The sequence below is a fragment of the Jaculus jaculus genome, chromosome 1 (assembly GCF_020740685.1).
Source record: "Jaculus jaculus isolate mJacJac1 chromosome 1, mJacJac1.mat.Y.cur, whole genome shotgun sequence".
Taxonomy (NCBI): domain Eukaryota; kingdom Metazoa; phylum Chordata; class Mammalia; order Rodentia; family Dipodidae; genus Jaculus; species Jaculus jaculus.
Window position 1 is genome coordinate 165,581,868 of NC_059102.1, and position 27,992 is coordinate 165,609,859.

General features: G+C 44.7%; 2 protein-coding genes across 5 annotated transcripts in view; both read left to right on the forward strand.

Annotated features, from left to right (window-relative positions):
* The window catches only part of Stx5 (syntaxin 5), a 29,426-nt gene extending 24,178 nt beyond the window's left edge, over positions 1-5,248 (forward strand). For all 4 annotated transcript variants that reach the window (XM_045140475.1, XM_004656568.2, XM_045140480.1 and 1 more), the window contains exon 11: positions 4,534-5,248. In XM_045140475.1, coding sequence (XP_044996410.1) covers positions 4,534-4,693 — 160 coding nt within the window. In that variant the 3' untranslated portion in view covers positions 4,694-5,248. The remainder of the gene's footprint in view (positions 1-4,533) is intronic.
* A 1,320-nt stretch (positions 5,249-6,568) lies between these two features.
* On the forward strand, positions 6,569-27,968 carry Nxf1 (nuclear RNA export factor 1). The gene is made up of 21 exons (XM_004656565.3): positions 6,569-6,755; positions 16,791-16,974; positions 17,161-17,314; positions 18,755-18,838; positions 18,954-19,058; positions 19,535-19,615; positions 19,713-19,782; positions 19,918-20,006; positions 20,128-20,235; positions 20,375-20,484; positions 22,272-22,308; positions 22,596-22,664; positions 22,742-22,797; positions 23,237-23,344; positions 23,447-23,505; positions 23,602-23,717; positions 23,853-23,895; positions 24,561-24,633; positions 25,085-25,267; positions 27,463-27,523; positions 27,638-27,968. Exons 1-21 carry the CDS (start codon positions 6,728-6,730, stop codon positions 27,674-27,676), a joined length of 1,857 nt encoding a protein of 618 aa, XP_004656622.1. The 5' UTR covers positions 6,569-6,727; the 3' UTR covers positions 27,677-27,968.
* Positions 27,969-27,992: the final 24 nt, after the last annotated feature.

Below are 27,992 nucleotides of genomic sequence, written 5' to 3' on the forward strand. Positions count from 1 at the left end.
GTGGGTCATGGGCTGGAGAGATGGCTTAGTGGTTAAGCGCTTGCCTGTGAAGCCTAAGGACCCCGGTTCGAGGCTCGGTTCCCCAGGTCCCACGTTAGCCAGATGCACAAGGGGGCGCACGCGTCTGGAGTTCGTTTGCAGAGGCTGGAAGCCCTGGCGTGCCCATTCTCTCTCTCTCCCTCTATCTGTCTTTCTCTCTGTGTCTGTCACTCTCAAATAAATAAATAAATAAATTTAAAAAATATAAAAAAAAAAAAACCCAAAAACTAAAGATGTGGGTCATTAAGCTTTCTAGTGGTTTATTATTTTTATTTATTCATTTTTGGCTTTTTAATGTAAGGTCTCACTTTAGCCCTGACTGACCTGGAATTCACTATGATACTCTCAGGGTAGCTTTAAACTCACAGTGATCCTGCTACTTCTGCCTCCCTAGGGCTGGGTTTAAAGGCATGCAACACCAAGCCTGGCAGTTTATCTATTTTTGTTAATCAAAGTAATTCATAATTGCCACTATAAGCATTTTTAAATATGTGATAACAAATGTACCCATAATAAAAAAAAATGTAGGGCTGGAGAGATGGCTTAGCGGTTAAGCGCTTGCCTGTGAAGCCTAAGGACCCCGGTTCGAAGCTCGGTTCCCCAGGTCCCACATTAGCCAGATGCACAAGGGGGCGCACGTGTCTGGAGTTCGTTTGCAGAGGCTGGAAGCCCTGGCGCGCCCATTCTCTCTCTCTCTCTCTATCTGTCTTTCTCTCTGTGTCTGTCACTCTCAAATAAATAAATTAAAAAAAAAAAATGTAGCCAGGTATGGTGGCACACGCCTTTAATCCCAGCATATGGGAGGCAGAGGTAGGAGGATCACCATGAGCTCAAGACCACCCTGAAATTACATAATAAATTCCAGATCAGACTGAGCTAGAGTAAAACCGTACCCCCAAAAAACCATAAAAAGGGCTGGAGAGATGGCTTAGTGGTTAAGCGCTTGCCTGTGAAGCCTAAGGACCCCAGTTCAAGGCTCGGTTCCCCAGGTCCCACGTTAGCCAGATGCACAAGGGGGCGCACGCATCTGGATTTTGTTTGCAGAGGCTAGAAGCCCTGGCACACCCATTCTCTATCTCTCCCCCTCTTTCTCACTTTCAAATAAATAAATAAATAATATATATTTTTTTAAATCCCAGCACTCAGGAGGCAGAGGTAGGAGGATCACCATGAGTTTGAGGACACCCTGAGACTACATAGTAAATTCCAGGTCATCCTGGAGACCCTACCTCAAAAACAAAGTGTAATTACAGCTGGGCATGGTGGCACACACCTTTAAATCAACACTCAGGAAGCAGAGGAAAGTGGATTGCTATGAGTTTGAAGTCACCCTGAGACTACAGAGTGAATTCCAGGTCAGCCTGAGCTGGAGTGCAACTCCCTACCTTAAAAACCAAAAGAAATTTTAAAATTAAAAAAATGTTAGCCAGGCATGGTGGCACCCACCTTTAATCCCAGCACTCGGAAGGCAGAGGTAGGAGGATCACCATGAGTTCGAGGCCACCCTGAGATTCCATAGTGAATTCCAGGTCCACCTGGGCTAGAGTGAGACCCTATCTCAAAAAACTAAAAAAAGAAAAGTAATTATACCAAAGGCTAGAACCTGATAGTTTACCCTGTCTTAACATAAAAGGGAAATTACAAATTACAAATGGTGGCAAACACTTTAAGGTTTGCTTTGTGTTCAAGGTCATCCGGGGCTACAGAGTGAGTTCCAAGGTCAGCCTAGGCTAGTGTCTCCTACCTTGAGGAAAGAAAAAAAAAAAAGGTGGGGGGGGATAAAAAATGTTGGTTGGTCATGATTATCTTCTAAGAGCCTTGAGCTTTTCCTTTCACTTCCCAGTTGGATTACCAGGCCCCCACATAGGCCGTACTCAGCTCCCCAAAGTCTCAATACCAAGGACTTAGCTTTGCAAAAGCCAAGGTTCATTCCGTAGTGCATTGATTAATGATGGGTATTTGTACGTTGTTTTGTTTTATTGTGTTTTTTGTTTGTTTGCTTGCTTTGGTTTGGTTTGGTTTTTTGAGATAGGGTCTTACTCTAACCCAGACTGACCTGGAATTCACTATGTAGTCTCAGGGTGTCCTTGAACTCAGCGATCCTCCTACCTCTGCCTCCCGAGTGCTGGGATTAAAGGCGTGCGCCACCACGCCCGGCTTATTTTTTTAGATGCTTATATGCCATTCATATTTCTTCTTATGAGAACTCTCTATTTAGCTCCATAGCCCATGGCAACATTCTTTTTTAAAGAAATATCTTGCTGGTGGAGCTAGAGAGAGGGCTTAGCAGTTAAGGCATTTGCCTGCAAAGCCAGATCCTGGTTTGACTCTCCAGGACCCATGTAAGCCAGATGCACAAGGGACACATGCATCTGGAGTTCGTTTGTAGTGACTGGAGCCACTGGTATGCCCCCATTTTCTCTCTCTTTCCATCCCTCCCTCCCTCCTTCCTCCCCTTTCTCTTGTAAATAAATTGAACTGGGCTATCAGGCTCTGAAAGAAAGTCCCTTAACTGCTGAACCATCTCTAGCTCAGCAATCCAGTCTTACCTGAACCACTGTGATATATGCAGGCTGTGCTAAGGGAAATACTATGTGGCACATGATAGCATTTGGGTTTGGGGATTGCTTATGCAAATTGGCTGGGGGTCCTGGTATTTTGTTTTCCTCAGTAATTTCTCAAGATTATCCTTCTATTGAGGACCTTTCTATTCGCTGGAGAAAATGTTCACCAAAAATAGGGTATTTGCTGGGCGTGGTGGCACACGCCTTTAATCCCAGCACTCGGGAGGCGGAGGTAGGAGGATCATTGTGAATTTGAGGCCACCCTGAGATTACATAGTGAATTCCAGGTCAGCCTGAACTAGAGTGAGACCCTACCTTGAAAAACCGTAAAACCAAAAAGAAAAACCAAATAAAAAAAATATATATTGGGTATTTATTATCCCCTGACTTCCTGCCTATACCAAATTATTACCCCAACCCCCTTCTCTGCAAAAGCAGGATTTCCTTACAGTAATTGTCTGTGAACTTCCCTCATTATTACAGTACAATGCATGTTCATTAGCTACTAATAAGTAGTGATGAATTAAAATAACATTTGGACCAGGTGTGGTGGTGCATGCCTTTAGTCCCAGCACTCAGGAGGCAGAGGTATGATAATTGCCATTTGTCCGAGGCCACCCTGAGACTACATAGTGAATTCCAGGTCAGCCTGTGCTAGAGTGAAATCCTACCTCAAAAAAAGAAAGAAAGAAAGAAAAAGAAAAAAAAACATGGTGGCGTACACCTTTAATCCCAGCACTCAGGAGGCAGAGGTAGGAGGATTGCCGTGAGTTCAAGGCCACCTTGAGACTACATAGTGAATTCCAGGTCAGCCTGTGCTAGAGTGAAAGCCTACCTCGAAAATCAAAAAAAAAAAAAAAAAAAAAAAAAGCACAAGGCATGGTGGTGCACACCTTTAATCCCAGCACTCAGGAGGCAGAGGTAGGAGAACTGCCATGAGTTTGAGGCCACCCTGAGACTACATAGTAAATTCCAGGACAGCCTGAGCTAGAGTGACACCCTGCCTTGGAAAACCAAACTAATGGGCTGGAGAGATGGTTTAACAGTTAAGGCACTTGTCTGCAGAGCCTAAGGGCCCAGGTTTGATTCCCCAGTACCCATGTAAGCCAAATGCCCAAGCTGGCAAATGCGTCTGTAGTTCATTTGCTATGGCTGGAGGCCCTGACGTGCTGATTCTCTCCCTCTCCCTCTCCCTCCCTCCCTCCCTCTCTCTCTCTCTCTCTCTTTCTCTCTCTCTCTGCCTCTCTTTCTGTCTCTTTCAAATATTTATTTAAACCCAAGATAATAGTAATAATAAATAAAAATAAAGGAACTTTCGGGGTATTCAGATGCATTAGGGAATTCATACCAACTTATTTTGCAGATAAGGAAAATGATATTTCTGGTTAAATAACTTAGAATCATAAACCAAAAGCTGGCAAAACTGGTTTTCAAATTAGAACCAAAGCATATTACACTTCAAGAGCGTTTCTGTACACAAATGTGGGATCAGGGGCTAGAGAGGTGGTTTAGTGGTACAGGCACTTGCCTGCAAAGCTAAAGGACCTACATTTAATTCCTCAGAACCCACAGAAGCCAGATGCACATGGTGACACATGTGTCTGGAGTTAGTTTGCAAATTGCTAGAGGTCCTGCCTGGCATGCCATATTCTCTCTCTCAAATAAAACATTTCAACTGGGTGTGGTGGTGCACGCCTTTGATCCCAGCACTGGGGAGGCAGAGAGAGAAGCAGAGATTGCTGTGAGTTCTAGTCCAGTCTGGGCTAGAGTGAGACCCTATTTTGAAAAACAAAAAAAGTGGGATCATGCTATGTATGCACAGTTTTACTCCTACATGCTGTTTTTTTGTTTCCATGTGAATAAATAAGAGTCTACTTGCATTCCTTTTAACCCAGTGTCCTGTTTCTTCTCCTCCTGGCCCTATTCCCAGGATTGACGAGAATGTGCTTGGAGCTCAGCTGGATGTTGAAGCTGCCCATTCAGAGATCCTTAAGTACTTCCAGTCGGTCACCTCGAACCGGTGGCTTATGGTCAAAATCTTCCTCATCCTCATTGTCTTTTTCATCATTTTTGTGGTCTTCCTTGCCTGAATCCTCTCCACTTTCAGGCACTCCACAGGAGTTTGGAACCCTCCTGGGAGGGCAGGTGGCCAGTGCTGCCATTGAGCCTATGCAGGGTGCTTGGGAGAAAGGCTATTTTCTTGGAACTGCTAAGAATGGCCAGTGTTCCTGATCCCCCACTTTTGCCTTTGGCCACTGTGTCGTACCCTCAGGCCCTTGAAACATACCCATTCTGGATTTGGACTTTGCTGTGAAGTGTCTGGAAGGAAGCAGAAGCATGGGGAAGGTTGTCTCAACCAAATTTTTATATAAACTCAACCAGCCTCTCCCAAATGGAACTTTGGCAGCAAGGAGAGATGTCCCTCCTACCTTCCTAAAATGAGGAGAGGAAACAAAACTGTCCTAGGGACCACCTATCCCATCTGGGTTAGAACTTGACCTCCTCTTCACCATGTGAGTTGGGGTGGGGCGGGGCTCTGAGCCCTTCAGTTGCCTGCACAGTTCCTGACTTTGGCTCCTGGTGACTTGATCTGCAAATGGGCTGCAGCAGGTTTCCTTCCAATTACAGCAAGACTGTCAGCCTCACTAGCCTTGTTGTCATTTGTGGATGAGCGTCGAAAGGCTTCAGCAGCAAGCCAATAAACCCACTGCCCATTCAAAAAGGTTGGACTAGTGGCTCTGAGGGCTGGCCCTGGGAGGCAGCTTTTGGGCTCTACCCACACCATAACTAAGGGCAAAAGCACCTCATCAGCATAAAATGCCTTTCAAAGAATGAACTGAGTCCTAAAGCTGTTTGCTGGTTGATATGCCCAAACGCAGCCTGAGCTACCTTTCGTCTGTGTTCTCAAACCAGGAGGCCTTGATTGTCCTTGAAGGGAGTGAGGCAAGTACTCTGCCTGCTACCAGGAAAAGAATAATTTGTCACCAGCTCTGAGATTTTTGGTTCCCTCTAAACCCTTAACTAAATCCAAGCCTTACCAGAATAAAGACCTGCTCAGCTCATACCCTTTCTTCAGCGATGGTAATGAGTTGATTAATCAATCCAGGTTAAGGATATGTGCCAGGGCCTCCCCCAGTGCACACCTCTCAAAACCCGCACATATCCCAAAGGAAGCCCAGGCTATGAAAACAGTCATACACACCCACGTACAGGTCTTAGAAGAGCTTATGTGCCTGGCATTTAAATTTTTTTCATGGTCTCTGACACATTGTCTAGCCACTGCAGGCTACCTTCTCTGCCCAACTGATGAGAATCTACTCAGGCATAACAGTATGTGAGCATTTTGTGAAAGCCAATTCTCACCAGAGTTGACATGCTTGTCTCATTTGATTTGGCAATCTGTGGATTCCTATATGGATCAAGATTTCGTTTATTTTACAAATATTCTAGTTTCTAGTAATGTGCCAGACATGTTGAGCCAGGAGTTGGAGAAAACGCTATGCATTACTTAAGGTTCCTGCTCCTATGGAACTTGCATTCCAATTTCTTATTTCGTCACAATCCATTTTATAAGGCGAGGAAAGCCGGGCAGAGGTCCGCGACTGGCAAGGAGCTAAGCTGAAACTTAAAACAGGCTGGACCCCGCTAGAGGGAGTGGGAGACCGAAGGCTGGGAGCCATTGCTCCCTCTGAAAGGCGCGGTCCCCACTCCCCTGGTGCAGCCCTCTTTCCCGCTCCTCTCTGAGCTCTGGGCTGCAGCCTCCGGCTGTCAGCTCCGACGCAATCACCGGCTGCGCCGTGGCCAATCCGTTAAACAGGAAGGCAGGGTTTAACTGCCCAGGGGGCCATCTCGCCAGGAGCGTGGTCGTGGGCGGGGCTTGGAGGGCTGGCTCCGCCCCCGCGCGATCGCTCTTCTTCTGCGCAGGCGCGCAGAGCGCGTTCCAGGTCCCCGCCCCCTCGCGGCGCCGCCCACAGCCTGGGGACGTCGGCGGCGCGCGACAGGCTTCGCCGGATAAATGCGGTGGCCCTGGTGGTAGGAGAGCTTCTGTCCTGAGCACTGGGGCGTTCGGACGTTCGGTAGCGTCCGGTCCTGAGCCTGAGCCGGCTCCTGTTCTTCGCTGTGCCATGGCGGACGAGGGGAAGTCGTACAACGGTCAGTGCTGGTCTTCGGGCGGGCAGCGAGCGATGTGGGCCCGGGTGGGCGGCGCCGGCCTAGGCCGCAACCCGGGGGCGGGAGGCCGCGAGGAGCCGGGCGTCCGGGATCCGTGGTGGCCGCGCGGGCAGGGGCGACGCAGCCTCGGGCACCGGCAGGACTCGAGATGGGCGCCGGAGTTGTTGGATTTGGGCGTTGGAGGACCTGTGGCTCGGGGGCGGAGTGACAAGACTCCTTTGAACTTTGAGGGTGGTTGATGCCTGTCACTGGAGTTTGGCGGCCTGACTGACTCTTTAATGTGAGTTAGTAATCCCTTGCTCGTGGTCTGCCCTGGTTCCCTACTTTTTAACGTGATCAATCGATTTTATCCAGTAACTTGCAGCTTGGAGACTTAAACGCCAATTTTCCAGTCGGAGCACTACATTGACTTACTATTAATTCTTTGTACTGGTTGGGAGAGCATAACAGCTGAGGTTTGAATTCTGAGTTGGCTGTGCCGACCTTGTGTGAGTTAAGCTTTCTTTCAGTCCTTAATGTGGATGGTTAACTGTAAACCTGACTCTGAAGTTTGCGTGTGTGTCTTAATGAAATCATCTTGATCAAGATGCCTGGCGTTGGAGAATCTTTTTCTTGTACACTTTTTCTCTAGAGTCTTTTACTTGGTTCATTGTTCATAGACTACCATGGGTAGCTGTGATAAGAAGTCGTGGTTTTTTATTTTTATTTATTTATTTATTTATTTATTTATTTATTTATTTATTTATTTATTTTTAGTATATGTGCTGCTGAAATGAGCACTTGTTTTTTGTTTTTTTATATGGGTATGTGATATTAAGGGATCACTGAGGACCTAGAAAAAGTTGTACAGTTTCTGTTCCACCACAGCCATCGCTTAGCCCCATGAACCTTTTTGTTGTTGTTCAGTTAATGAAATAATTTTGAGACTGGGTCTCCTGTATAGCTCTGGCTGGCCTCAAACTCCATTCTCCTGCCTCAGCCTCTTTAGTATTGGCACTTTAGGCATATTCAACCATGCCTAGCTCCATAGTCTTCTGTTTTTGTTTTTTGTTTTTTCTTCTGTGGTGCTGCTGGGGATGAAACCCAAGGCCTTGTATATGCTAGGCAAGCACCCTACTATTGAATATATTTACCCCCCTTTATTTGTATTTATATGTGTGTGTATGTATGTATGTATGTAATATGTATGTATATATTTTAGGAGAGGGTAGATTGAGGCAGGGTCTCACGCTATCCCAAGCTGGCCTCAATATCATAATGATCCTCCTACTTCAGCATCCTGAGTGCTAGGGTAGGAAAAGGCTTAAGCCACCACATTCAATTTATGTATGCGCATATGGCTTTACATAGGTACTAGAGAATCAAACCCAGATTTGCAAGCAAGTGTCTTTTAACATCGCAGCCATCTCTCCAGGCCTGTGTGTAAATTTGAGACAGTAAATTGCCCAGGCTAACCTTGAGCACTCTATAGCTCAGGGAAACTACTTTCAGTTCTACTGCCTTAGCCTCTTGAGTGATGGAACTGCAGGTGTGTCACTGTGCCAACTTTGAACTTTTAAATTTTTATTTATTTATTTATTTTTTTACTTTAGAGAGAAAAGGGCCTCAACCACTGCAGTCAAACTCCAGACGCTTGTGCCACCTGTTGGGAATGTGCAACCTTGTGCTTGCCTCACATTTGTGCATCTGGCTTACCTGGGATCTGGAGAGTTGAACAGGGGTCCTTAGGCTTTGCAGGCATATGCCTTAACTACTAAGCCATCTCTCCAGCCCTGAACCTTTTTTTTTTTTTTAATACTTTATTTATTTACTTGAGAGGGAGAGAGGGCTGGAGAGATGGCTTAGCGGTTAAGCGCTTGCCTGTGAAGCCTAAGGACCCCAGTTCAAGGCTCGATTCCCCAGGACCCACGTTAGCCAGATGCACAAGGGGGCGCACACGTCTGGAGTTCGTTTGCAGTGGCTGGAAGCCCTGGCACGCCCATTCTTTCTTTCTCTCTCTCTCTCTCTCTCAGTCTCTCTCTCCTCTTCCTCTCTGTCACTCTCAAATAAATAAATAAATAAACAAAAAAAATAAAAATAAAAATAAAAAAAAAGAGAGAGGGAGAGAGAATGGGTGCACCAGGTCTCCCAGCACTACAAACAAATTCTAGACACATTTGCCATCATTGCTTACGTGAGTTCTGGGGAATAGAACTTGAGTCTTGTGATGAAGCACCTTAACCACTAAGCCATCTCTCTAGCCCTGACTTTGAACCTTTTTTAAAAAAATTTTTAAATTTATTTATATATTTACTTGAGAGAGACAAAGAGGCAGAGACAGAGAGCACCAGGGCCTCCAGCCACTGCAAATGAACTCCAGACACATGTGCCACCTTGTTCATCTGGCTTACGTGGGTCCTAGAAAATTGAACCTGGATCCTTTAACTTTGCAGGCAAACACCTTAACCACTAAGCCATCTCTCCAGTCCCTGAACCATTTTTTTAAGAGCCATTTCTTTTTTTAATTAAAATGTTTTATTTTTTTAATTTATTTGAGAGAGAGAATTGGTGCGCCAGGGCTTCCAGCCACTGCAAATGAACTCCAGACAGATTCTCTACCTTGTGCATCATGCTTATATGGGTTTTAGGGAATGGAACCAAGGTCTTTTACCTATGCAGGCTAATGCCTTAACCGCTAAGCCATCTCTCCAGCCCTAAAAAGCCATTTTTAGAGCTCTATGTGGTTCTGCATGCCTTTAATCCCAGCACTTGGGCCCAGAGGTAGGAGGATTTGCTGTGATTTTGAGGCCACGCTGAAACTACATTGTGAGTTCCAACTTTCCAAGTCAGCCTGGGCTAGAGCAAGACCCTACCTGGAAAAAAAATTTTAAAAAGGCAGCCGGGCATGGTGGTACTTGCCTTTAATCCCAGCACTCTGGAGGCAGAGGTAGGAGGATCACCATGAATTTGAGGCCACTATGAGACTACACAGCAAATTCCAGGTCAGCCTGAGCTAGAGTGAGACCCTACCTCGAAAAAATTAATAAATAAATAAATTTTTAAAAAGGCCATATCTGTATACATCTGAAGTCAAGTTAGGTTCTTTCCTTTGCCTTTTTAGGACAGGGTCTTGCTGTAGCCCAGGCTGGTCTCACAGTTGGAATGCTTCTGCTTCAGTCTCAAGTTTTATATTCTTGGTTTTTTTTTTGTTTTATTTTGTGTGTTTTTTCCTCGTAGGGTCTCTCTATCCCAGGCTGACCTAGAATTCACTAGGTATTCTCTGGGTGGCTTTAAACTCACAGAGATCCTCCTACTTCTGCCTCCTGAGTGCTAGGATTAAAGGTGTGCACTGCCACGCCCCATTCCAATATTATTTTTTTTTAATTTTTAAAAATATTTTATTATTTATTTATTTGAGAGATAGAAATAGGCAGGTAGGGACAGACAGAGAGAGAGAGAGAGAATGGGTGTACCAGGGCCTCCAGCCACTGCAAATGAACTCCAGATGCTTGCGCCCCCTTGTGCATCTGGTTTATGTGGGTCCTGGGGAATCGAACTTGGGTCCTTTGGCTTTGCAGGCACGTGTCTTAACCGCTAAGCCACCTCTCCAGCCCCCAACATTATTTTTTAAGGAGGCCTTTAAATTGATCATATTTGTAACCAGCATTTTTTTTAGCCTTTTTAATTTAACTTAATTTATTCTTTTATTGACAACTTCCATGATTGTAAAAAATATCCCATGGTCATTCCGTCCCTCTCCCCACTTTTCCCCTTTGAAGCCCCACTCTCCATCATATCCCCTCCCCTTCTCAATCAGTCTCTCTTTTTTATTTTATTTTATTTTTTTCAAGGTAGGGCCTCGAACTCACAGTGAGTCTCCTACCTCTGCCTCCCAAGTGCTGGGATTAAAGGCATGCGCCACCACGCCTGGCTTTTTAAGTCTGTCTTTTATTTTGATGTCATGATCTTTTCCTCCTATTATGATGGCTTTGTATAGGTAGTGTCAGGCACTGTGAGGTCATGGATATCCCGGCCATTTTGTGTCTGGAGGAGCATGTTGTAAGGAGTCCTACCCTTCCTTTGGCTCTTACGTTCTTTCTGCCACCTCTTCCGCATTAGACCCTGAGCCTTGGAAGGTGTGATAGGCATATTGCAGTGCTGAACATTCCTCTGTCACTTCTTATCAGCACCATGATGCATTCTAAGTTATCCCAAGGTCACTGCCATCTGAAAAGAAAAGGTTCTCTACCAAAAGTGAGAGTAGCATTAATGAATATGAACATTAAGAGAAGTGCTTACTGGGCAGTTTGGTGAGCATAGTATATACATTTAGCCAGAGAGCAGCAGATGTTACACCCCTAGGGCTCATGACTACCCCTGTTGTAGGTTTTCAGTATCAGGGATATGTTCCCTCCCATGGAGCAGGCCTCCAGTCAAATTATAGGGTGGCTGATTTCCCCCATAACAGATGTGCCACTATTGTACCTGTTGACTCATTTGGCCTGTCTGGCCAAATATAAGGTTTGCAGTGCCCACTGTTGAGTGTCTTCACTTGTGATTTCTCTCTCTCCCATTGAACTGCATGCAGTGTAGCTTTTTCCAGCTTTCTGTCAGCTGGTCTACGTGGAAGAGGTCATCGCTCAGTTCTAGCAGGCTTTCTCAGTGGCCTTGCAGCCCAAATATGTGGAGTCTTCAGCAATAGGGTCTTACCATCTATTCGTGGTGGGAAGCCAAGGGCCTCGGCAATGGCCTGTAATGTTTTGGGGCATCAGGGACCTCCCTCGCCAACAACTCACTGGAAGGTATCCCATCCCTGGCACTGAAAATTTTCTAATAACAATCTGTGACTTCTGAGTGTTCCATTGTCCAAAAAAGTAGGTTCCATATGATTTATTTATGTCCCCTTAGATTTATATATATAATTTATTTATTTATTTGATACAGAAAAAGGTAGAGAAAGAGAGAATGGGCGTGCCAGGGCCTCATCCACTGCAAACGAACTCCAGATGCATGTGTCCTCTTGTGCAACTGGCTTACATTGGCCTGTAACCAGCATTTTTTATAGATGCATTGACTTTTATTACAGCTGTACTAGATCACTTGGTTTCAAACAGTTTAAAGTCAAAACCCTATTGCCCTACTGTCTACAGGTGCAAAGCAAACTGGTTTACAAATTAAATACCTAAAAACTTGACAAAAATATTAAAATTTGATGAAAAACAATTGTAAAAATCCTTAATCTCTCTCTTCAAAACAGGAGGCAATCTTCTCAGACCTATTATACAATATTAATAACATTCACTGTTAAAAATTGTTGTTGTTTTTGTTTTTCAAGGTAGGGTCTCACTCTGGTCCAGACTGGCCAGGAATTAACTATGTAGTCTCAGGCTGGCCTCAAACTCATGGCAATCTTCCTACCTCTGCCTCTCAAGTGCGCCACCATACCCAGCTAATGTTCACTATTTAAAATATTTTTTATGGGGCTAGAAAGATGGCTTAGTGGCTAAGTGCTTGTGAAGCCTAAGGATCCCAGTTCGAGGCTCAATTACCTAGTACCCACATAAGCCAGATGCACAAGGTGGCACATGCATCTGGAGTTCATTTGCAGTGGCTAGAGGCCCTGGTGTGTCCATTTTCTCTATGTCACTCTCAAATAACTAAATAATAATAAATAATAAAAATTTATGGGCTGGTGGATGGCTTAGTGGTTAAGGCATTTGCCTGCAAAGCCAAAAGACCGAGGTTCGAATGGTAATGGCTCGGCCAGCGGCAGGGCTGGGCTGGGCTGTGGGGAGACCGACAGACCGGTGACCAACACCGCCTGCTCCTTGTGGCCCCTGTATCGCCATGATGATCCATGGCTTCCAGAACAGCCACCAGGACTTCTCGTTTGGGCCCTGGAAGCTGATGGTGTCCAAGACTCACATCATGAAGTCAGCGGATGTGAAGAAGTTGTGCCTACAACAGATAATATAGATACAGAAAAATTAAAAGCCAGAGAACAAATTAAATTTTTTGAAGAAGTTCTCCTGTTTGAAGATGAACTGCATGATCATGGAGTTTCAAGCTTGAGTGTGAAAATTGCTCATGGCAATCCTTCTACCTCTGCCTCCTGACCTACATGCTACTAGAATATACCTCACGAGAAAGCAAAATTGCTAAGTTAATGCATGTTCCACCTTCCCTATTCACGGAACCCAATGAAATATCACAGTATTTACCAATCAAGGAAGCAGTGTGTGAGAAGCTAATATTTCCATAGAGCATGGATTCCAACCCTGGAGATTCACAAGAAAGTAAAGCTGGAATAGAATGTGATACAAAATCTTCTCACTATGGGCTCTCACTACACCCCTTGGCTCTCTGTTTGGGATGTTTTATTATGAGACTTAATTCCTTGCTTGTGTACAGATTTTCTTTCGACTTAAAGGAAAGAAAAAATAAAGGATTATTGCAGGCAGGTTCCACTCAACTGCTATTTGTACTGTGTATTTTCAAATTTGTACTCCAGGTTTATAGGTTCTGGAGGTAAATTTGGATTCCTAAATTGTCACTCAGTATGACCTCAGCAGTAGTGATGTGTGTGTCTCCTGAGCAGTGGGTGTAATCTGCATTGTTATGAAACACTGTCTTTTCCTGTGAAGAGATAAATTTATGAATTAAGTCCCAATGCCTTGTGACTTTCATAGGATTCCTGGCTGTGCGTGTGGAGGTACTGGCTTTGCTCTGGGCTTTCTGGTGTTTACTCACACTTCTAAAGAGTTGTGACTTGTATCAATATTGTGTGTATGTATACACACACTTGTATTTTTTAAAAATAACTGATTTAGCCGGGCATGGTGGTGCATGCCTTTAATCCCAGCACTCGGGAGGCAGGGGTAGGAGGATCGCTGTGAGTTTGAGGCCATCCTGAGACTCCATAGTGAATTCCAGATCAGCCTGGGCTAGAGTGAGACCCTACCTTGGAAAACCAAAAAAAAAAAAAAAAAATTTGATTTAAATGTCTTGATCCCTGAGTAGTCTTAGATTACTTATTTTGATAATAGTTGTTGAAAATTGTGGAGTTAAAATAATTGACTTTTTTTTTTAATTAAAAAAGTGAAAGTGGGTAGGATGAGTGTATTTCTGAAGAGTTCATTGGTTTATTTCTGTGAGGAATACAAAGAAAATATGTTTTGGCCATTACGAAATATGCCATATACCATTTTATATTTATTTATTCTAAATGTCTTTTGTAAGAAGAATAAATAATACAGAATTACATACAAAAAAACAAAAAACACCCAGGTTCGATTCCCCAGGACCATGTTAGCCAGATACACAAGGGGGCACATGCATCTGGAGTTTGAGGCTCTGGTGCACCCATTCTTTCCCTCTTTCTCTTGTCAAATAAATAATTTTTTTTTATGATTGACAACTTTTGTAATTATAGACATTAAACCATGATAATTCCACACAGACACACACACACACACACACACACACACACAAACACACAAGCACTTTACAACTCCACTCGTTTTGTTTTGTTTTGTTTTGTTTTGTTTTGTTTTGTTTTGTTTTGTTTTGTTTTGTTTTGTTTTTCAAGGTAGGGTCTCACTCTTGCCCAGGCTGACCTGTAATTCACTATGTAGTCTCAGAGTGGCCTCGAATTCATGGCAATTCTTCTACCTCTGCCTCCTGAGTGCTGGGATTAAAGGTGTGTGCCACCACTCCCAGCTACAACTCTACTCTGTCATATCCCCTCCCAATGTCCGTCAATCTTTCTTTTATTTTGATGTCATCATGTTTTCCTCCTGTTATAAAGATCTTGTGTAGGTAGTGCCAGGCACTGCGAGGTCACAGATATCCAGGCCATTTTGTGTCTGGAAGACTGCATTGTAAGGAGTTCTACCCTTCCTTTGGCTCTTAATTCTTTTTTTTTTTAATTTTTTTTTAATTTATTTATTTGAGAGCGACAGACACAGAGAGAAAGACAGATAGAGGAAGAGAGAGAGAATGGGCGCGCCAGGGCTTCCAGCCTCTGCAAACGAACTCCAGACGCGTGCGCCCCCTTGTGCATCTGGCTAACGTGGGACCTGGGGAACCGAGCCTCGAACCGGGGTCCTTAGGCTTCACAGGCAAGCGCTTAAATGCTAAGCCATCTCTCCAGCCCTGGCTCTTAATTCTTTCTGCCATTTCTGCAATGGTCCCTGAGCCTTAGAAGGTTTGATAGAGATGTTTCAGTGCTGAACACTCCTCTGTCACTTTTCAGCACTATGATGCCTTTTGAGTCATCCCAGAGGTCACCACCATCTGAAAAGAGAAGGTTCTCTTAACCAAAAGTGAGAGTAGCATTAATATATGGGTATGAACATTAAGAGAAGTGCTTATCGGGCAGTTTGGCAAGCACAATATATATATTTAGTCAGAATATTCACCATTTTTATAACAGGTAGCTAAATCATTTTTGTTAGCATAAACTCTTAAACTAATAGATTTTTATTTGTATATGTTCCAGTTAAGTCTGTGAATGCCATCTGATTGGAATATAATTAACTATCTTTAATACACATATTTTAATAGTTTGCATAGTTTGAAAGGGATAAAGGTTATTCTACAACTAATTATAGGATATTACAGTGCTATTTCTCAAGGCAGTATTTGCTCCCAAATGAAATATCTTCTGGCAGCAGGGGTTAAAATTACTAGTGGCTTTTTCCACTTCCTGAAATAATCAAACTAGAACAATTGGTTATCCATCTCTAGACATAAAGGCCTAAAAATGTATATACTGATATACTTTACATTTCAAGTCAAATTTTGATCCTTGCATGGGACAATTAGAAAGTAAGACTTTGGCTGGGCATGGTGGCGCACACCTTTAATCCCAGCACTTGGGAGGCAGAGGTAGGAGGATCGTCAAGAGTTCGAGGTCACCCTGAGACTACATAGTGAGTTCCAGGTCAGCCTGGGCTAGAGTGAGACCCTACCTCGAAAAACCAAAAATAAAAGGTAAGACTTTGAAGGTTTACTGTTAGTTTTGGTTTCTACTTTCCATGGCTATTTATGAGAGGGAGAGAGAGAATGGGTACACAAGGGCCTCTAGCTATTGCAAACTCCAGACTCATGTGCCTGCTTGGGTACTGAGGAATTGAACCTAGGTCCTTAGGTTTCACAGGCAAGTGTCTTAACTGCTACACCATCTCTCCAGACCTATTTTTGTTTGAGTCAAGGATTTATGTGGCCTTGAATGGCTTTGAATTTTCTGTTTAATTGAAGATGGCCTTCTGCCTTTACCTCCCTAGTGCTAGGACTATAGGAGTTCACATTTATACAGTGTATACAAAACATATTGGCCACTCATGGTAGCGCATGCCTTTAAACCCAGCACTTTGGAGGCAGAGGTAGGAAGATCACAGTGAGTTAGAGGCCACCCTGAGATTATATAGTGAATTCTAGGTCAGCCTGGGCTAGAGTGATACCCTACCTTGAAAAACCTAAAAAAAAGAAAGAAAGAAAAAAGAAATACTGTGTGGCATATTTCAGGTGATTTTCAGGGGTAGGATTTGTGGCCAGGTTGGGGTTGCTCATACTTCTGTATTCTACTTTGACCCAGTTTCTGCTTCGTTTTTTTTTTTTTTTTTAAATGCATGTATTTGCTTATTGAGATCTAGTCTCATGTAACTTAGGCTGGCCCTGACCTTGAACTCCTGATCTTCTAAGGGTTGGGATCTCAGGTACGGGCCTTTAGGCCCAAACTATTCTGTGGGTTTGTTGTTGGGTGGTGTTGGAAACTGAACCCAGGACAAAAGATCTGCTGCTCATCTCCAGACCTAGCCTTTTCATTTTGTAAAAAGCTCTGCAGTTTCCAACAACTTCTGATGCTGCCATCCTGGAAAAAGTTGTTTTTTTCTGGGGAGGCAGAGGTGCTGTGTGGAGGTTGTCATTGTAGTTAGTATGTATCTCTTGTAGTGCGGAGTACTAAAAACCAATTGCCACACCAAGATAGCTACACCAGATTTATTTACCAATTTACATACCTGTTTCCAACTGCAGAGCATGATGATCGTGTTAGTTTCCCTCAGAGAAGAAAGAAAGGCCGGGGTCCTTTCCGGTGGAAATGTGGAGAAGGGAACCGTCGGTCTGGAAGAGGCGGTTCTAGTATTCGGTCCTCCCGGTTTGAGGAAGATGATGGAGATGTTGCAATGAGTGATGCCCAAGATGGTCCCCGAGTACGATAGTAAGTGATTAATTGGTCTGCTCTGAATGTAGTGGCTCACTAGATTATGTAGTTCTGTTGCTTTCCTTGTCATTCCCTTCCCATATGTTAGGGCTAGCTTAGTAGTTGAACAGTCTTAGTTATAGTTGCATTAACTGGGATGGTCTCTCCTAGTGTTTACAGACATTTAATTCTGCTTCCTAACAGCAACCCCTATGCCAACCGTCCTAACCGTCGGGGCGAAACTTGGCATGATCGAGATCGCATTCACGTTACTGTGCGTAGAGACAGAGCTCCTCCAGAGAGAGGAGGGGCTGGCACCAGCCAAGATGGAACTACCAAGAACTGGTTCAAGATTACAGTGAGTACCTTAGGAGTAGATAATGCAAGGGTAACAGGGAACTCCACTTAAAGTAAAGATGTATGTTTCTCTTCCCCACAAAATTCTATCCCCTCATATATTTACTCCATATTCAGATATCCAACCTTTCTCCTTAGCATCTTTTTTAAAAAAAAAAATTATTTATTTGATATAGAGAATTTGGGTGCTCCAGGGCCTGTTGCCACTGCAAACAAACTCCAGATACATGTGTCACTTTTTTCATCTGGCTTTATGTGGGTGGTAGGGTTATGGAACCCCAGCCATCAGGCTTTGCAAGCACATGCCTTTAACCCCAGTCATCTCTTCAGCCCAGAATCAGTATCTTAAAACATCTAAGGCTGGCATGGTAGCAGACACCTTTAATCCCATCACCTGGCAAGCAAATGTAGGAGGACCATGAGTTCAAGGCCATCCTGAGATTACATAGCAAATTCTAAGTCAGCCTGGGCTAAAGTGAGAACCTACTTCAAAAAACCAAATAATTGCCAGATGTTGTGGTGCGTGCCTTTAATCTGAGCACTCAGGAGGCAGAGGTAAGAGGATCACCATGTGTTTGAGGTAGTGTCTTGGCTCTAGTCCTAGCTGACCTGTAATTCACTATGTAGTCTCAGGGTGGTCTTGAACTCACAGCTGTCCTCCTACCTCTGCCTCCCAAGGGCAAGGATTAAAGACATGCTCCACCACACCTGGGCCTCTTTAAAAAAATAAAAAAAAATTCCAAGCAGAGAAAGATAGAAGAGAGACAAATCAGAGAGAATGGGTGCACCAGGGCCTCCAACATTGAAAACAAACTCCAGATGCATGTGGCACTTTATGCATCTGGCCCTATGTGGTTACTGGGAATTGAACCCAGGTCATTAGGCTTTGCAGGCAAGCACCTTAACTGCTCAGCCATCTCTCTCGTCCCTCTCCAGCATTCCTTTTACAGGATCTGTACCCGAGGCTGACCTGGAAATCACTTTGTAGCCCTGGGATGGTCTCAAATTCACATCAATCCTCCTATATCAGCCATCCAAGTGCTGAGATTATAGGAGTTTGCCACCATGCCCAGCTAACTGGTTCTTTCCTTAAAAAAAAAAAAAAAAAATTAAGGACTGGTGAGATGGCTCAGCGATTAAAGAAACTTACTTGCCTGCCAGCCTAGGTTCAATTCTTCAACCAGTTTGTTTGCAGCAATAAGAGACTGGTGTGCACACATGTTTTTATGCACACATACACACCCAGATTTTAGAGAAAAAATAGTTTTGTGGTACAGGGAATCTTAACTAGGGCCTCATGCATGCTGTACATCTAGTCTATCAGTGAGCTGCACCTCAACCCTAGTAAGTCTTTAAAGCTTAGAAGGTACAAAAGGAGCACTGAATGTATTGACTGTTTAACCTTAGTTACATAGTGTTCCTTTCTTTCTCTCACTTCTAGATTCCTTATGGGAGAAAATATGACAAGGCATGGCTCCTGAGTATGATTCAGAGCAAGTGCAGTGTCCCTTTCACCCCCATTGAGGTAAAGTGAGGGCAAGGCCTGAGTGCCTGGCTGGCTGGGCACCAGAGAGGGCTAAGGGAAAACTAGACAAGGAAATGTAGGCTCCTGGTTTAATGTTCATGTTTCCTCTTTCCAGTTTCACTATGAGAACACACGGGCCCAGTTTTTTGTGGAGGATTCCAGTACTGCTTCTGCATTAAAAGCTGTCAGCTATAAGATTCAGGATCGAGAGAATCGAAGGGTATGTGTAAAGGGCCTGGCTAGGCTCAGGTTGGTGCACAGAGTAAGGGGAACTGGGTCTTGTCTCTGGGAATTAGGCTTCCCTGAAGTATGTCTTTTTTTTCGAGGTAGGGTCTCACTCTAGCCCAGGCTGACCTGGGAATTCACTGTGTAGTCTCAGAGTGGCCTCAAACTCACGGCAATCCTCCTACATTTGCCTCCTGAGTGCTGGGATTAAAGGTGTGTGCCACTGTGCCTGGCCAATCTGTCCTTTAAAAAAAATTTTTTTTTTCATTTTTATTTATTTATTTATTTGAGACAGAGAATGAGTGTGCCAGGACCTCTAACCACTGCAAACAAACTCCAGACACATGCACTACCCTATGTATCTGGCTTTACATGGGTCCTGGGGAATAGAACCTGGGTCCTTTGGCTTTGCAGGCAAGCACCTTTAACTGCTTAGCCATATCTCCCGATGTCCTTTTTACTTCTTTCCAGATAGCTATCATCATCAACCCCTCTACTCCACCCTTTACAATACAGAATGAACTGAAGCCAGATCAAGTAGAGCAGCTCAAGGTGAGGCTAGCTCAAGTAATGTATGCCATCCCAGTCTGTAGACACCCCCACCTCCAGTCCAGCCCTGTGATTGCTGTTTAACTTTCTTTTCCTGTAGCTGATCATGAGCAAACGATATGATGGCTCCCAACAAGCACTTGACCTCAAGGGCCTCCGCTCAGACCCAGGTATAGTTGACAGCAGTTGTCCTCAGTTTAGTGGAATCTGGAAGCTATCAGTGTGGGAAAGGTTGGGGCTGTTTTAGTGCTAACACTGACACAGGCAAACCCTCTTAGACTTCTCTTTATTTTTGCATCCTGAAGATTTGATGTCCCAGAACATCAATGTTGTACTAAATCGTAGAAGTTCTATGTCAGCTGCCCTGCGAATCATTGAAGAAAACATCCCTGAGGTAAGTCCTGGCCCAATGTTAGGCATATAAAAGAAACGTGGGATAAGGAACTACATTTGTCTCTGATCTACTCACTGGTGACACTCACTTCCTCTCTTCCTGTACTCTTCTCTGTTCACAGCTATTGTCCTTGAACTTGAGTAACAACAGGCTCTACAAGCTGGATGACATGTCCAGCATTGTACAAAAGGCACCTAACCTGAAGATCCTAAACCTTTCTGGAAATGAAGTGAGGACTGATAGCCTGGCTATGATTTTTGCTGGGGTGGTAGAGAGTGAGAAAAGCTTGCATGGCCATGGTGGGAGGCAAAAGAGAAAACTGAGAGTTGAGGGCAGGACTTGTTCTCTTTTAACCCCCACTTTCACAGTTGAAGTCAGAGTGGGAATTGGACAAGATAAAAGGGCTGAAGCTAGAAGAGCTGTGGCTTGACGGAAACCCCATGTGTGACACTTTCCGAGACCAGTCTACCTACATCAGGTCAGTTGTAGCTTCTGTCTCTCCTCCTGGGGATGACCTTCACCCCCTAGGAGGCTGAGTTAAAGCACCCTGACCAGTGCACATCTGCAGAAGACAATGCAGCCCTGAGCTGGAACCACCTGTCCTTTGGGAAGACCACATATTCCTCCCTTTTGTCCGTCTCTGTCTCCAGTGGTACCCCAAGATCTCCTCTCCTTTCTTTTCATCTACTACTGTTTACTATTTCTCTGAGCTTTTCCTTCCTTCTTGAACACAGCCTTTTCTAGAATCTCCCTACCCTATTGTTCCAGGAAGGACACCTTCCTTCTCTGTTCTGACCAGAGGGTGTCTTAAATAAGCCCCATCTGATGGTTGCCTTCAGTCAAGAGCCTGGTGTCCTCAGGCTGACAAAGCCCTCTCTAATTGGGATGATCTGATGAGATGGGCCTTCCTTTCTTTGTCCTGTGCTGGCCACTCTTGCCCTAGTGCCAAGAGGGACCCTACACTTGTGATCCATTTACCCAAAGCTGTGGCCTGGTCCTTCCTGTTTATGTTGAGGTTGAGACCTCCTGGAGGCTGCTACCATGCTATTGGTCTCTTGCCCAGTACTGTAAGCTGGGCCCTCCCTGGAGAAGAAACCTGGGTTCCCTAAAATGTGACTAAAGCTGGGGCCCCGCCAGTAGGCGAGGGGATCCCAAAGCAAGTGCTGGGCGTGGATGCCACGGGGGCATCTGCTACCAAGGAGACAAAGAACAGACGCTGCTGGGGCACTGCCCCTCCCTCACTTGCATACCTCACGTCACCCTGCTTGGCCCCAGAGGATGGCTGGTTAGCCAGAGACGGGTAAGATTCCTCAGGGAAGGAACAACCTAAGACAGGCACAGTCGCAGAGGGGCCATCAGGAGAGAACTTGGGGGCCAACAGAGGTGGGGCACAGACCCTCACCCCCCCAACTTGGCAGGGGCCTAAGCCCTCATCCCTTCTGAGGGAGGTCTCCTACCCCCATGGCTACTTTGCCTACCACGCCCAGCTCAAATAGGGACCCAGGTAACAGAGACCTGGCCAACAGCACTTGCAAACTGCTACAGTAGAACTTGTTCTTCATTTCTACCTTGGAACACAGGGAAAGTAGCAGCTGAAGGAAATGGCTGTGTCAAGGTGTCTTTCTTGCTTTTCCCTTTTTTCTAAATACCTCTTTGCCTCTAGTTCCTGCCATTTTGCTTTGGTTTCTCTTTCTCTTTCTTCCCTATAATACTTCCCCATCTCTCCTTTGCCCTGCCCCATCCTTCCTTTCTCTTCTCTTCTTTCTTTCCTCCCTTCCTTTGTCTCCTCCTCCCAAGCCCTGTCTTGCTCATCTCCCTGCCCAAACATCCTGTGCCATCCTTATGTATTTTGGTCTTGGCCAAGGCCAGACCTGGCAGAACTGGTGGATACCTGGTGAGGCAGCGGAGCCCCTGGGCTCCCATCCCATTCCCTCCTCCCTGGGCTGCACAGGTGAGTAGGTGGAAGGTAAGGGGGGAAAGGTGGGGAAGGTAGCCCTGGCTTAAAGCTTGGGCTAAGAATGCTAGTCTTGTGGAACTTTAGAGTAAGGTAGCAAGAAGAGACAGCCTTCAAGGCAGTCCAGATGGGTTGTCCCTGGTGAGGTGGGGAATAGGGGCAATTTTCCCCCCAGTGAAGTCTGGGGAGGAGTGGGTGATGAGCAGGACGGGATGGGCTGTTCCTCGGGTTTTTGGTGTATTTGCTCCTAGAGCAGCCCAGGAGGCATGATGGCTCTGAAGCGTCACTCACTTCTGTCCCGTTCTTGACAGCGCTATTCGTGAACGATTTCCCAAGTTATTACGCCTGGTAAGTCCAAAACAGTTTTCATTTTCTTCTTATGAGCACAACAGCTTGAACCTTAAGATCTTGCCTAATAAGTTTTTAAAGGGACATTAACTTGAGAACATAAATTCCCTTAAGAATCTGATAAAAGTGACAGTCTTTCTAGAAAAAAATACCTGTAGGCAAAGTTGCATATGTCAGGGCTCCTTGACACTTTTCATCCCTTTTTGACAGTTGACTTCTGACCCTTTAGACTTAGCTTTTTTGTGTGAACTATCTGGTTCACATGTAACTTAAATTTCTTTACACAGGATGGCCATGAGTTACCCCCTCCAATTGCTTTTGATGTCGAAGCCCCCACGATGTTACCGCCCTGCAAGGTCAGCAGTGGATACAGTTAGCATTTATAAATGGGAAGGGTAATAGTTTCATTTTACCAATGTCTGTCTAATTCCAGGGAAGCTATTTTGGAACAGAGAACTTAAAAAGCCTGGTCATGCATTTCCTGCAGCAGTAAGTATCCCAGGACCCCTGACACAGTAGCAAGTGGTTGGCCTGTATAAAACTCACTCTGGGGGCTGTAAAGATGGCTTAGCGGATAAGGTGTTTGCCTGCAAAGCCAAAGGATCCTGGTTTGATTCTCCAGGGCTTATGTAAGCCAGATGCACAAGGTGGCGCATGCATTTGGAGTTTGTTTGCAGTGTCTGGAGGCCCTGGTGCGCCCATTCTCTCTTTCTCTCAAATAAGTAAATAAATAAAATATTTTTTAAAAAAGCTGTTGTGGTGGTGCATGCCTATAATCCCAGTACTTGGGAGGCAAAAGTAGGAGGATCACCATGAATTTGAGGCCACCCTGAGACTACCAAAAAAAAAAAAAAAAAAAAAAAAAAAAAAAAACTCTAGGAAGCTGCTGTCTTTGGCTGCAGAATGCAAAGCTCAATTTTTTTCATAGGTACTATGCAATTTATGATTCTGGAGATCGTCAGGGTCTCCTGGATGCCTACCATGATGGAGCTTGTTGCTCACTAAGCATTCCTTTCACCCCTCAGAACCCTGCCCGGTGAGTGTCATATGTCAGAATCTGCTCAGAACCATAGGGTTCCCCGGGGGATGTAGGCCACACTTCTTTAACCACTTCCACCTTTTTCTTATGTTGTCCCAGAAGCAACTTGGCTGAGTACTTTAAGGACAGCAGAAATGTGAAGAAGCTTAAAGACCCCAGTAAGTGCACAGGGTAATGTGAGTACTTGAGATGAAAAGGAATAACTAGAGCTTATAGAGCTTCTCCAACCTTGCCTTCTGTTCCTGTTGCCACAGCCCTACGGTTCCGGCTGCTGAAGCACACACGTCTCAATGTTGTCGCCTTCCTCAATGAGTTGCCCAAAACTCAACATGACATCAATTCCTTTGTGGTAGACATAAGTGCCCAGACAGTAAGTACCTATTTCTATCCTGAAGAAGCCTAGAATTGGGGAAGATGCGGGTGAGTCACTCAGGATAGCATTAAGTAGGTGAGGAGGGCTCTGGCTAGAAAGCCTGCATTGTACCTGATTCTTTTTCTCTTTCAGAGCACATTGCTGTGTTTTTCTGTCAATGGTGTCTTCAAGGAAGGTGAGACTCTTTTTAAGTCCTAAGTTTAAAGCATGGTCCCTCCCCCAATTGGAATCTTTCTTGGCATTCTTAGATTCCCAGCTATTTCTACCTATCATTTTTGGTTTTTCGAGGTAGTGTCTCACCCTGGTCCATGCTGACCTGGAATGCACTATGTAGTCTCAGGGTGATCTTGAACTCATGGTGATCCTCCTACCCCTGCCTCCCAGGTGCTGGGATTAAAAGCTCTACCTACCTTTTCTTTTCTGAACTCCTCCCATTCTGCCTCAAGCTATCTTTGTTTGGCTTACCTTCTTCACTGCAATGTAACAAAAGCCCAAAGACCAGGGCACTATAGATTTTGGATGCAGGCAAGTCTCAATTTCCATCCCAGTGTTGGTTCTGGGTCTGTGGGTACCAGTATCTGAGCCTCATATTCTTTGTGAGATGAGGTTAGTAATACCCTTCAATAAAGGAAATACGGGCTTGTCCTGGCATTGAAGTTCTTACCATAAGTTATTAATTACTTCCTTCCCTGACTTGACCTTTCTTCCCATCCCTGTTCTCCTGTACCTAATCATCCTTGTCTGGCCCAGTGAGGGTTCTTTGTATCAGAGATTATGTCTTGAGGACCAGCTTGTGAATGAATGACTCTTAACAGTTCATTGCTGCTCTTCTCAATGCAGTGGACGGGAAGTCTCGAGATTCTTTGCGTGCTTTCACCAGAACATTCATTGTTGTTCCTACCAGCAGTTCAGGGTAAGTGTCTATATTAGCCATGCTGGGTACCAGTCCTAATCCATACCCAGCACTGTGGTAATTGGAAGGTGGAGTCAGTCCTCAGAGAATTTTCAGAACTGGAGAAAGGCAACAGGAAATCAGAGGAAGCTTATGTAAGTTAAGAGCTTAAATGGGTTTTCATCCTGCCTCTACCATGTTTAACTACTGGCAAGTTTCCTCTTGTAAAAATTTATTTAATGTTCACTTCCTAAGTTTGTTAAAAGACCAAAGGATAACTATCCACGGTTTCATGGGAAATATATCATTCTAGGATGTTTGGTGGGCATAATCTGTTTTAAAATACTGAGTCCATGGGAGGGACACCATGTAGAAAACAAAAGAATCTGAATGCCATGTGTCTGAAGAACAGAAATAATGCTAGAGTGAGGAGGATAATTGTTCTTATATTTAAGTGTTCTTTGTCCCCAAGGCTATGTATTGTAAATGATGAACTATTTGTGCGGAATGCCAGCCCTGAAGAAATCCAAAGAGCCTTTGCCATGCCTGCACCCACGCCTTCCTCTAGTCCAGTGCCCACCCTCTCCCCAGAACAGCAGGAAATGTTGCAGGCATTCTCTACCCAGTCTGGAATGAACCTCGAGTGGTCCCAGAAGTGAGTGCTGAACATGTGTAGAACCAAGGGTAAACAGAAAGGGCTGGTGGTGAATAAGGGTTAAAAAAGAGATTTAGGGCTTGAGAAATGGCTTAGCAGTTACGGTGCTTGTCTACAAAGCCTTAAGGACACATGTTTGATTCTCCAGGTCCCACATAGCCAGAAACACAGTGACACAAGTGCACAATGTTGCACATGCACACAAGGAGACACACCAATCAGGAGTTCATACACAGAGGCTGCAAGGCCCTGGCATGCCCATTTTCTGTCTCTGTCTCTCTCAAACATAAACATTATTTAAAAATAAAAAAGAGGTTCAGAGGCTGGAGAGATGATGGCTTTTGCTGCAAGAGTATGAGGATCTTGTTCAATCCCCGGCACCCACATAAAATAAGCATGGTTTTGCATGCCTGTAACCCTGATGCTGAAGTGGTCAGAGTCAAGATGATCTCGGGGGCTCACTGGTCAGCCAAAATTAGCATCTGCACACACATGAGCACATAACACAAGCCATCTATGTACACCAAAGAGAATGATTAAAACTTAAAAGGGTGTGCCACCATTCCCACCCTTTTTCTTTAAATAGGTTCTCATTTTAGCCTAGCCCAGGCTGACCTGGAACCCCTGAGTACTGGAATTAAAGGCATGCATCACCATGCCTAGCCAATTTAATTTCTTAAAATATGTACAGTAGAAGCTAGCCAGGTATGATGGTGCACGTCTTTAATCCTAGCACTTGGGAGGCAGAGGTAGGAGGATTGTTGTGAGTTTGAAGCCACCCTGAGACTACAGTGAATTCCAGGTCATCCTGGACTAGAGTGAGACCCTACCTCGCAAAAACTAAAACAACAACAAAAAAAAATGTAATTCTTTTGTTTAGTCATTTTTTAGTTTTTTTATTTTTTATTTTTGGGTTTTTTTTTGAGACAGGATCTCACTTTGGACTCAAAGTCACAGCAGTCCTACCTCAGCCTCCCCGAGTGCTAGAACTAAAGGCATATGCTACCTGCCCAGCTATCTTTCTTTTTTCATCAATTTTTTGTTTGTTTGATTTTGTTTTTGTTTTTGAAGGGAGGGTCTAACTGTAGCCCAGGGTGACCTGAAATTCACTTCAGGATGACCTTGAAGTCATGGCAGTTCTGCTTCTGCCTCCCAAGTGCTGGGATTAAAGATGCATGACAACATGCCCAGAATATATATGTATATATTTTATTTATTTTTCTTTTTTACTTTTTTATTTTTTGGTTTTTCGAGGTAGGGTTTCATTCTACCTCAGGCTGACCTGGAATTCACTCTGTAGTCTCAGCATGGCCTTGAACTCACAGCGATCCTACTACCTCTGCCTCCCAAGTGCTGGGATTAAAAGCGTGCGCCACCACGCCCAGCTCTATTTTTATTTTTTTGAGTTAAGAAAGAGAATGGGTGCACCAGTGCTTCCAGCTGTGGCAAAACACACTCCTGACACATGTGCCACTTTGTGCACCTGGCTTACATGGGTCCTGGGTAATTGAGCCTGGTTCCTTAGGCTTCGCAGGCAAGTGCCTTAAGCACTAAGCCGTCTCCCCAGCCCTGTTTTGTTTTGTTTTGTTTTATTGAGGCAGGGTCATAGTGTAGCTCAGGCTGACTTGGAATTCACTATGAAGTTGCAGGGTGGCCTCAAATTTATGGCAATCCTCCTACCTCTGTCACCCAAGTGCTGGGATTAAAGGTGTGTGCCACCATGCCAGGCTTCATTTCTTTCTTTCTTTTTTTTTTTTTAATTTGAAAGAGACGTAGAGAAAAGAGATAGAGAGGATGGGCTTGCCAGGGCCATCCCTCCAGCCTTAACTTTTCATTTCTATAAATTGTGTAACAGTGGGCTGGAGAGATGGCCTAGTGGTTAAGGGCTTACCTGGGAAGCCTAAGGACCCTGGTTTGAGGCTCGATTCCCCAGGACCCACATTAGCCAGATGCACAAGGGTCCACATGCATCTGGAGTTCGTTTGCAGTGGCTGGAAGCCCTGGCGTGCCCATTCTCTCTCTCTCTCTGCCTTTTTCTCTCTCTGTCACTCTCAAATAAATAAATAAAAATAAACAAAAAAATTGTGCAATAGTTTATGTTTCTGTCAAATGTGGGAGTATAGCATGGTTTCTTTAGTGGCAAGTGGTCAGGGTGGTTACATTTTGGTTTTCATGAACTTGTTTTCCCATTCCAGGTGCCTTCAGGATAACAACTGGGACTATACCAGATCGGCCCAAGCCTTCACTCATCTCAAGGTAAAATTTGGGAATGCAGTGGAAAAAACACAGGAACTACTGGATCTTTGGGAGGGCTCTCTGAGCTAGGCAAGGCAGGGACACTGGCTTTTACTGACCTTTCATTTTCCCCAGGCTAAGGGCGAGATCCCAGAAGTGGCATTTATGAAGTGATCCCAGAAGAAGCCCCTTGTAAATAGCCCTTGGAATATTAATGTCATCTGTCGTCTCCTGTCTGGCCTGAGGCCTTCTTGTAACTGTGATTGAGGAAGGAAGGCAACTACATCCTTCTCACCTGCCTTCTGGAAGACTTGAGGAAGACTTCCGGGAGATTGAGCCTCATGGTGCCAGGAAGCCAAAGCTTACTTTGTAGAACTGACACTAAACTACCCGAAGGACTTAGGTGCTTTGTGTACTTAACCCCAGGACTACCCTTACTTTTTAAGATAAAAGAGTGATAATGGTATTTCGTGTCCCAAAGCTGTCTGTT

Excerpts from the sequence above, each read along its gene's own strand:
- Nxf1 (XM_004656565.3), top strand. The coding sequence starts at position 6,728 with ATGGCGGACGAGGGGAAGTCGTACAACG. Across the intron at positions 19,783-19,917 it reads GGGCCTCCGCTCAGACCCAG|ATTTGATGTCCCAGAACATC; the intron begins GTATAGTTGACA and ends TGCATCCTGAAG. Across the intron at positions 23,896-24,560 it reads CAATGGTGTCTTCAAGGAAG|TGGACGGGAAGTCTCGAGAT; the intron begins GTGAGACTCTTT and ends TTCTCAATGCAG.